The sequence below is a fragment of the Echinococcus granulosus genome, assembly GCF_000524195.1.
Source record: "Echinococcus granulosus chromosome Unknown EG_S00005, whole genome shotgun sequence".
Taxonomy (NCBI): domain Eukaryota; kingdom Metazoa; phylum Platyhelminthes; class Cestoda; order Cyclophyllidea; family Taeniidae; genus Echinococcus; species Echinococcus granulosus.
In genome coordinates, this window is record NW_020170385.1 from 2,143,643 (window position 1) to 2,154,321 (window position 10,679).

At 42.3% G+C, this 10,679-nt stretch overlaps 1 protein-coding gene across 1 annotated transcript; it reads right to left on the reverse strand. All coding sequences in view use genetic code 11, as the record gives it.

Annotated features, from left to right (window-relative positions):
- Window positions 1-505: 505 nt before the first annotated feature.
- On the reverse strand, window positions 506-9,186 carry EGR_01492 (Nck-associated protein; the record flags this gene model as incomplete). Its single annotated transcript, XM_024490741.1, has 6 exons — window positions 506-934; window positions 1,062-1,553; window positions 1,844-2,100; window positions 3,239-3,431; window positions 3,922-4,111; window positions 7,037-9,186. 6 exons carry the CDS (start codon window positions 9,184-9,186, stop codon window positions 506-508), a joined length of 3,711 nt encoding a protein of 1,236 aa, XP_024355065.1.
- Between the last annotated feature and the right edge of the window lie 1,493 nt (window positions 9,187-10,679).

Here is a 10,679-nt window from a genome sequence, read left to right on the forward strand (position 1 = left end):
AGTTCTCGGGATGCCGCACGTCCCTTCAAAGCTTACTAGAGAACGTCCAAAACCATTCCCAACTGAGGATTGCATTTATCTAAAAACCCACCTTCTAGGCCTTGGTGACCGTGGGCGGTTCCAACACCAGGAATGTGCCCCCCAGCGTGCATGTCTGGGGAGCGAGGTAGTATCTACGGGAATTCACCCCTCAGAAATAGAATAACACAATTAGTGCCCCGACGGTCTCGACCACGATGGACGGCGTGACACAAGCCAGTAACCAAATCAGCTCACTAAGCGGTAGAATCTCACAGCGCAACCAAGCGCAGGAATAGTCCAACTCGAGAAACACCTTACCATCCCATTGTCAGAATGGGAGAAGTGCATATACAGCAAAATGAATGATGTGGAGAAGCCACATCGGAGGAGAATCAGGATCTCATTTAGAAGGTGCAAATTAAGTGGAATTTGTCCATAATTCACCGTAATAAATCGTGCGCGTAGACTCAATAATCGGAAAGTATTAGGGATGATATTGTGACACCTCAGAATTATGATGATGGTGGTGGTGCAGCACTGCAGTGTTTGACCTCGAGTTCGCATGGTGATATTGGAGGCGCGAATTTGCATTTGCCAGATGGTTGTAGGCACTGCGGATGAGGGCGCAGGGGAAGCAGGCCTCCTGAAGATTGGCAGTCAGAACGGGGGAAAGACGAACTATCTCATCGAAAAGAAGATACACCGAATCGCGATTCTCGCTAGACACGCAGTTGGGGTTGTTAGTGTGACGCGATGAAGCGGTGTTGTCACCAGCACCGCTGATTTCTGCAGCGGAGACAAGGGAAGAATTCGTTTCAAGGCCGAGACGAAGTAGATTGGAGGATGCCAGAGCCAAAAATTCTGTCGAACGCTCCTCCAAGTCCCCAGGACTTAGGACTGAGAACATACATATCTAAGAAACATTAACACACATGTATGACATTGATGAAGTTAAGCGACAAAACAGTAATCTCCGACACAAAAGAGCAAGGGGCAATGAAGACATAAAAGCACATACACACAAGCTTCCTAAACCTTACCATAAGGGTGGTGACTGCGTAGGCGATGCAGTGCGTGTTGCCCTCGTTGGCGGCCAAGTTGACCTGGTAGGCGCATCCGCTGACTCGGGCCAACTGTGGCAAAGCGTTGGCCACGAAGACAATGAATAAGCAAGCAATATGGTACTGAAGGTTGAGTGGGGGTTCGGCAGTGGGTGCAGTAGAGCTAGCGCCACCATTCCAGCTTGAGGACGAGCGCTGAGTAAGTCGAAGAAGATCGCAGAGTCCTGCGTCCAGTCCATCACAGGAGATACCCATGGCTGCGCAGAGGTTGCTTGTTAGCAACTGCGCCTCCAGCAGACGCACAACGTGTTCCGCGCCGCCACCGTTCCCCGTACCTGTGCTTGTTCTCACTTCCCCCTCTTCCTCCGCCTCGGTCTCGAAAATTGCTGGCGGAAGGAGCTTGCCCTTCCCCTGGCGACGCATGTGTGTGCGAATGCTCTTCGCTGTCTCCACGAGGAAAGGAGCACGCGCCTAAGGTGTAGCAGTGACGCCCGTTAAAGTAGGGCGATTGACCTATTTGCTACTTACTAAAAGACTACTTAGTGAGAGGATTTTGGGGAGTGAAATAACAAAGTGCCATAGAACTGGACATCAATAGCACCAGGTATCGGAATCACAAGAGGAAATCCTGTGAACGGAGTACCTCCAAACATAAGGGAAAACAAGTCTAATAATAGTCCACTAATCAGCCTTGCTAGGAGCCATTTAACGCATAACAGGTAACACAAGCTAGTCATAAGGAGTTTCGGCACATAGCTCACCCGAATCACATCGCCCAGGGCTCCGCGGCAGAGAGAGAGAAACGCCAATCCAATCCCAATTTCCCGTAGATATGAGAGCAGCATATCCACTCTTTGCAACTGGGCGGCAAGTTTTCGGGTCTTTACTGGATCGTCAAATGCTCCACGCAATTCCTCCAGCAAAGGACGATTTAAGATAACCAGTTTCTTTACCTCATCCACTCGCGAGCCGATCTGATCCATGATTCGACTATCCAGATATTTCATCCCCACGGGACCTAGACGCAACGAAAAAAAGTTAGAGAGGTGACTACGCTGCTAAAGTACCAATCCACCCATGGATTTCAAGACGATTCATTGCCCTATTCGTCATTTTACAAATGCTTGATTTTGGAACTATGCAAATCAAAATCTGACAGGCACCACAAGGGTGGACAAGGAAGTAGCATATAACTGAAGTTTAACAAAGCACGAACTGACAGCGTAAACTGACGCGCAAAGTAGTAAAAAACTTGAGTCCAACTATGTTCAGCCCCAAGCTAAACAATCAATGGCCGTGGATATGCTGGCTTAGATACCGAACCCAGCGATCACACGAATTGACACCGCAAATAAAACTAGCACGGTATAACAAATTAAAAGAATGTTCAATAGTAGACTGGTAAAAATAATCGCCAAAACAAAAAACGCATAGTTCTTGCGTACCCACTAAAACCATCTGAACACACACGATAAAAGCGTTTGATCAACAAACTACGAAGACTGAGAACAAGAAAGGTAAACAGCATGCTTTGAGCACATAAACGTCTCCAAGTATCAGATGCACGAACTCGTCACAAGTAAGAGATCAGATCAAGTTAATGCCTAATATTAAAAAAAAACCGAAAATAATTGAAGGTAAGAAAGGCTCAACCACACAGCACTATTTGTATGGTTTATTTACGCTGCAAGTAGCAAAAGAGCCATTTTTACCATTTTGACCAGCGCGTGACTGTTTTAAGGTATCCATTTCAATAAAACGGAACAAGTAAGTTGGTAGTTAAATTAGTATTCTACTAAAACCTGATAATCTAAGCTCGAGTGGAATGACAAAAAACACTGGTTTAGAAACTTACATGCAAAACCATCAGCCTAAACGAATGTGCATTGCTTAAAGTTTTGAAAAGGCAACGCATTTCCACGAAATAATGAGGAACCGCGTGAGCGTTTAAGAATATGGTAAAAGGTAATTCTTAACCACAATTGGGATAAATTAATTTAATGAGGTGAGCACAGTTAGATTCATACCCGGCAGTTACCCTGAATAAATTGGGGCTAGTATTGACAAAACTATATTACAACTACAAGTAAAAGTGAGATCAAGACACGAGCGTACTCAAAAGCAACAAAATGTTTGGTAAAATTATTTTAACTTACCAATTAGCTCGGCCAGAGCACGGAGTTCATTCAAATCCGAGTATTCCTCAGCGCGGAATCGGGGAGAATCTGGAGAGGGCATCGTGACGAAAGTCATTAGCAAGGGTGAGTAGACAAAGTGGCCCAAGTAGGCCTGTTGGATAAAATCATCCGCATACCACTCGGAGTAGTGTGTAGTAAGGGTAGATACATTCTACAAGGGAAATCACCATTCCGAAAAGCTAGTCTACGGACAACAAATAGCATCATTTGTTGTTTCCATTACATGAGAAACACTCGACGTAGCAAAGCAGTATCTAATAGGAGCGAATGGACTTCAAAGCCCAGGAAAGTGTATAATTTTTATTATCAATAAAAAAAGAGAATTAAAGCGTCTTTATGACAGCTTCAAAAAGCAGAACGAAGGTGCCCGAAGGATACACTATAAGGAGAATGGGATGGATCTTTCAGGATAAAGTCTACACACTTTCTGAAATGTTTCCCATTAGTCAGGGCAATACCGAAAGCTCAACAATTAAAGAATGCAGCATGAAAGAGCAGGTAAAGAGATTCAGCTAGTAAATTGGTGTTTGATCAGAGTGTCTCAGACTATAGGTAGAAAAAAAGTCCGATAGTTAATAAATTTGTTATCGAGCATGAATAACGTGGTTAACCAGATAGCAATAGCGCATACAAAAACACACCTTTGACGTATCACTACTTGGCTGCGTGTGCTGTTCAAAAACGTTGCTGAAAACGGCAATCACATCGATGCGTACCAAATCCTCGAGGTCTATAAGGACTTCCATGACTGCCCGAGCTCGACGAAGCATGTCCGAAGGCCTAATCAGGCGATGAGGCTCCGCATCTGACTTGTCTGCTGGCCCCGTGGGACTGGAAGCAGGCAACATGGGAATAGTGTAATTAGTATTAAGGCGATGATAAAGCCAAAACGAGCCGCTTGAAACGCCACTTATGATGCTTGAAACGTAAAGGACAATGTTTCCCCAAAAGCATCTAATGTTACTAATAGAAAACTAGCATCTCTTCAAAAAAACCGATTTATGCAAATAGCAAAAAGCAGACACAAAACGACCATTCAGCTGCTTTTTAATGCCGCAATGAAACAAACAGTTTAACAAAGCTTTAAATCTCTCAAATACCGGGCATAGAATTCATAAAAGCGGCAATTAGCCAGGCTGGCACTCGAAGGTGAAAAGTATATGCGCTATACTAGAACGATACATGTAGTCTACGAAACAATACCCTGATATATAAACTGATGCAAACACGAATAAAACATGCATATTGAACTGTGGGAGCATATTTAACAACAAAAAGAGGAAAAATAAAAACAGGAAATAAAAAAAGAAGACCGACACTTATTTAAGATAAGACGATAGAAGGAACAAATAAACAGTTGAGTATATTGTTGACAGGATGGCAACCACAGGTGTGTGTCTCGTAAAGCACATGATTTTCGTGTTGCTAGCACTCGAGACTATTGGATTGGAAAGTGAAAAAAGATTAAATACCCTGATTCTCACAAAAGAAAAAAAACTGTTGGCCCAGCAGCGCATTACCAAAATCAACATAAAGCGGAATTAGTCTTAGAGAGAGCAAAACAAAAGTGCATAGAAGCTCAAGATGTGCCCCATGAACATGCAACAAAGTGCATACAATTAGTCGAAAAGGCAAATTTCAAATAAAGGCTGTTATTACCACAAAATATTATTAATAAAATTGGTAGTTCATTTTGTTAAGGTAGTCAGCAGATCTATCCTTTCACCGAATGGAAGCTGAATGCATAGTATGCGAAATGTTGGGCTTTATGGCGATGCAAAGAAACATGCATTCGTCGCTGGTCGGACCCGATACATAGTTAAACACTAAGACCGTACGAAGACAAATGTGCAGGGTCGACCTACTAAGAGGGTCACAAAGAGGGGAGGGATTGGTGTGAGGCGTCGCGTGATAGCACCGATGCTGCTACAACGCCACATTTCCGCATCTCTTTGAAAAACGGAGTTATAAAGGCGTGAACAAAGAGCTGAAATTATTTCCGAAAACGAGGCGTTTGACAGCTGGAAGTGTGCGGTCAAGGAAAGGTAGAATTACGTCAAAATGCATTATTCGGGGACAAACAAATAGATCGGCCTAGACAACCCTCGCATTGGTGGAAAAACCAAGAGCTGTCAATGCACCGCAGAAAATGTGGTTAGGAGACCGTTAAAATACACTGAATTCGAAGGGAAATCTACGTCAATCGACAGGTATTTCCAGCTAGGCGGTAAGATGCGTGAATGTCCGTTGCGGCTGGATGATGCTGGAACTCACTGATAAGTAGGTAGTGGGTGGTGAGCTTTTCATTTAGTGCCCCTAGCCTACTTGCAAGTGTGAGTAATCACATGTCTGCGCCTAAATATGGCTGATTCGTTCAGTCGCAGTGGTGAGGAGACCAGACCGCAGGTGCATAAAAATTGGGGTCGCGTCTACAGCTGCCGATTGGTTATCGAGGAAACAAGCACAAGCAGCAGTGCGTTCGAGATAAACAACGTAGAAAATGGGTTTCAAATAAGAAATCATCGCTGATTTAGAATTTGTTCTTACATTAATTGAATCAAAATCCCATAAAAGATTACTAATGCTCTTGAGCATGAGGATAGATTATCATAAAATAACAAAGCACATAATTTGCGACCCGAATCAGCAGTAGAAGTTAATGCGCAATTAGGGATGTATGGACCAACGGTAATTACTGGATTAAATTAAAACTAGACTAAATTAGGCCAAAACAGATACTAAAACTGATTTGCATACACCTAATGGTGGGTGTAAACGCCAAGAAAATTAGTTTGACAACTTGACAATAATTGATTTGACTCCGAAAATCCACGTAACTCCTACTTCAAGAGCTGCGAAAACTGGACACAAGTGGCTTTTAGCCATAGCAATATGTCTCCGTATTTCGTTAGCTGAGGCTGAAATGCTTAATTTCCACCAGGATGCAGCACTGACCATTCACGGCTTTTGAACTGTACAAGAAAAAGTAAAATCGAACGCAGAGTAAACAATGGGCAAATACCATTTTTGAACACCGAGCCTAGTGTAACTCGATAAATGAATGACAGCCAATGGACTGAGTGGCAAAATGAAATCTAGGTACCATGATTTAGTTCAAAAAATCCACGTTTTCTATTTGGTACACAAATGGAAAAAAAAACAAGACAAAACAGCCATAACGCACAAAAGCCATCGAGTTGGAAATATTTGTGGACTTGATGACTCACACCGTTGGGGTAGCAGCAACAACCACATTACCCTGACGATAAAGCCATTGGCTAAACGGAATCCAAATTTAGAAGACTAACACCAAATGGCTTGACAATTAGTAATACAAACAGCTACATAAAAAAATATAGAAATTGCTTAAATAATCGAGTAATAAATTCATAACACACGCAGCAACACAAATTACATACTTAGGACGCGGTTGAGTGGAGGAATCCACAGGACTATAGGACCAGAAGACGGAAACAACCGTTTTAAAAGCTAACACACTATGGGAAATGGTTAACAAGTCGAAAGAAGTTGTGAAACTAAGTCACTTGATTTAAATTACAAAAAGAAATGGATAGCCCAAAAAGCTATTAGAGCTATGAATCAGAGTAACGGATTAGTAACGACAAATAACTTCTGACATTAGGGCGTACAAAGTGCTTTAGGTCTCTCGGAGAACTTTTTACAAAGTGTAAAAGATTAAAGTAACTTAAACACCTATGTCAACTAACATAGCGTATAAAAAACAAGAGCACCTACTAGGTTTTCACAATAGGGCGAAGATATTCGAATAAACGCATCTGAAGTTCTGTTTGAAGAACTGTCCGAGGATCGAACACTTCTTCAAAAGCATGTAGCTCTTTTTGAAAATTGAGCGCAGAACAAAGCTGTGAAAGCGTGAAGAGAGTCTTGTCATGTATAGTTTGATCGACGCGATCGCGACGAAAACTCTCCATACCGGGCATCAATATTACGTTAGTTGGCTGTCCGAACCCAGATACAGTTTTGTTTTTCTTTATGGTTCCGTTAGTGTCAGCGGCCTTCTTCTTCATCAGCTTTTCCTCGATAAGCCAAGGCACACTATTTTGGGGCGCCAGTTGTTCGGCCAAGGTGCACACTTCCTCCAATCGAGTGAAAAAGGCGGTACACAGTGCATCCACTAACTTTCGGCAAAATCGACGGGTCAAGTTTCCTGCAGTTCTGCCGATAATAAAGCGTTCTTTTGGACACATCTCATGACAAATGTTCACAAAACTAGCAGGTAAACTGAGAAATACGCCAGAATAGCGTAACTGAGAGGGGTAGGCAAGGCTGTGGTTAAAAACCTCCTCCAACTTGTTCCAGTAAAAGTAATACACCGAGAGGTCAGACACTTGACGAAGGAGATCTTCGATTTGGTCTATTAAACGGGTATGGAAGGTTGTGGAGTGAAGATGCTCTGCCAGACGACGGCAATTAGCCAATGGGAGTGGAGAATCCTTTGCTGAAAGAATTGCTTGCAAACGAAGCCAATCAAGCCGAAGACTTGCAAATTCGCAATGACGAGGAGCACTAGAGGTTAGTAGGTCTTCAACCTCTCGAAGTCGAGTCAGCATTCCGTTGAAAATATCAACCTCTTCCATGGGAAGATAATTAATAGATGGACAAAGGTATTCTTCTAGTCCAGGGGCGTCATACAGTGGAAGCATTTGAATATGAAAGCGTTGAATTACAGGAGTGTAGCGTCTAACTAGGTGACGAAGATCCTCTATGTAGTATAGCAACTCAGGCAGAGCAACATCAGCAAACTCCTCAACGTTAATATTCTTTTTTGGTTGCATGTTGTTGGAATGTCGGAGAAGCCAGTGAATTTCATCAGCAGCATAGGAAAGTCCCCAGAATACAATGAAGGCTTTTGGGCCAAGAAGGCCAGGTTGATCTGATAAAACTGAATGAATTTGTCGCAGGGAGGAACGCAGATAGGCTCTTCTGTCAGAATGAGCCCCAGGAGCCTGTGAGTAAGCGATAGACATAGCCTCTTTAATGTCAGAAAGGCGTTTGGAGGATGATTTTCCTGTCCAAACGGATTCGAAGAAAGTGATTAACAAACTATGTACGTGAATAACTTCATCTCGAAAAAGAACGACAACATAGCTATTTCTGAGTGCAAGACGAATCCGAGTGAAAGCGTCATCACCGTCTCCGGAAGTTGACGGACCAACTAACAAGAAGCCAAACACAACCCAGCGCTCCATTACCTCATATGAGAGCAGTTCACAGGCTAGTTGATCACTCAGTGCCGTGTGGGTGATCTTGCGCGGCTCCGCAAGAATGTTAAGAAAAAGGCTATCCCGCCAATTCTGCGCACGTACAGTTCGTCGGATAAAGAAGTCGTTCAAGGAAGCTAAAGCTAGTGAGAGAACAGGAGCATAGGGTTTAAATTCCTCCAGGAGACGCTTTAAAAGTATCTCAGGGGGTTCAGCGAAACGCTCGGCCATTCTGGAAAAATTAGGCTCGGGTTTGCCATTTGCTTGCTCGAACAAGAAGTTAAAGAGCGTGAGAATAGCTTTGAGGTCGGGAATCCGAGTAAGGAAATACATCACTGCAAAGTAGTTTGATGTAAGTTCGAGGTACAGATGTGTTAAATCCGAATTAAGAGTGATTTCAAGACGAATTCCCGCATTACTAATCCGTTGCAACAGGTCTAAAACATTATCCTGCACCTCCAAAACATCCACAAAGTTGTAGTACAGGAGAGATGTTTGCTTAAAAATTTCCTTCTGATTACAAAAAATGTTAAGGGTGGAAGTAGATCGGGTATCAAGACTCGGAAATTTCTTCAAAAGAACCTTCCAAGCACTGTCAAAAGCCTTATCACCACCAGGCAAGAAAGGATGACGAGTATCAGAGTCAGCGAGATTAGTTTTCATAAAATACAAGCGACTCAACACACCCAGCTGACGTCTGTTTAAGATGGATAACCGCTCGGCGATTTTTGACTGCTTTGTGTTCGTTGTCATTGTTTTACAGGTTTTTATTTCAACCAAAATTGATCCTGCATAAAGACAAGACAACTAGCATAATATCATTTTGAAAACACTTGCTATTAGGGCTAGATTGTGTCAAATAAATGTATGCATCTACACTAAAAAAATGGAAAAGAGACATGATCAAACCTAAGGGAGGCATATTTTGGTGGTGCTCGAATGGCATTAAAGACACGAAGCAGTATTGAAATCAGCCGTTCAAGTCCAACACAAATCTAAGTCAAAAATAAAGATCACGTTTCCAAATCATTAAAAAACATCAACGGAGAAACGCATAGTGGTACCTCCGGGCAGAAATTACATAAAGCCTTGAAACATCACCTAAGAGCCTAGCAAATTCACTTAAGCCGCAAAATAAACAATTCACTTTATTTATTATAGTAAACATGGACAAACAAATGAAAAGATATTTTCTTCTATTAAAATACAGTTTCAGGTTTTTAACTTGGTGACAAACACTTGGTGACTGGGAATCCTCCAAATAATTAACCGACTAAAATGGACTTAATTTATGCTTCACGACCATTATTAACGATAGTGGAACACCGAAATTTAACTCTTTAAAGGGCCCTCAAAGCCTTATTTAACAAGAGTAATTCATGTCACAGATTTTTAAGACATGTTTATTCGGCTATACGCCGTCATCGTAATGCCCATCTGGATTCCAGGCTTGGAGGCACGTGCCCCTGAACAGAATTCTGACTGATTGCGCAATGAGTAGAGATAGCGTCAGTTATATGGGATATTTCGACACCTAAATTTCACCTTTGGCTTTCGGACATTTGTTCTTGTTCAACCATCGAGCACTCTGAACTCGTCCCAATGCACTGGAACAGGATCGTTTATTCTTATCTTATAACACCAGGAATCTGCACTCACGACCCTATTTCTGTCCATATGAACTGGGTTTTAACGAAACTACAGAATGATCACTTTGTCCACTAATTGTAAGCGAAGTTTAATTTTGTTATCTAGGTGTTTATTTGTCGTACTTTTAAAAACAGCTGGTCTTCTAAAGCTTTCGTTCTTTAATCTAAACAGCGCTTTTACTATTCTCTCCCATAATAAATAAGCTCCTACCTACTGTCGAATTAGGAATTGTAAAATTAACTTCTTTATTGTCAGACAAATTTTCTGACATGTTCAGTCGTGCTCTAAATGACACCTTTGAACGAATGCATGGAGCAATGGTATGCAGCTGCGTGCTCGACCAATTGCAGTGTGTTGGTTTGTTGAGTGAATTAAGAGAAACGCATGAGTATGTCAAAATCATCATCAGTTTACGCAATTCTGAAGGTGAACTGCCTAAAGTTCATAATGCTAACCATATCACATGAGGAGAAAATAGAGGTGTGGAGCGTGAATAATGGGTCTCC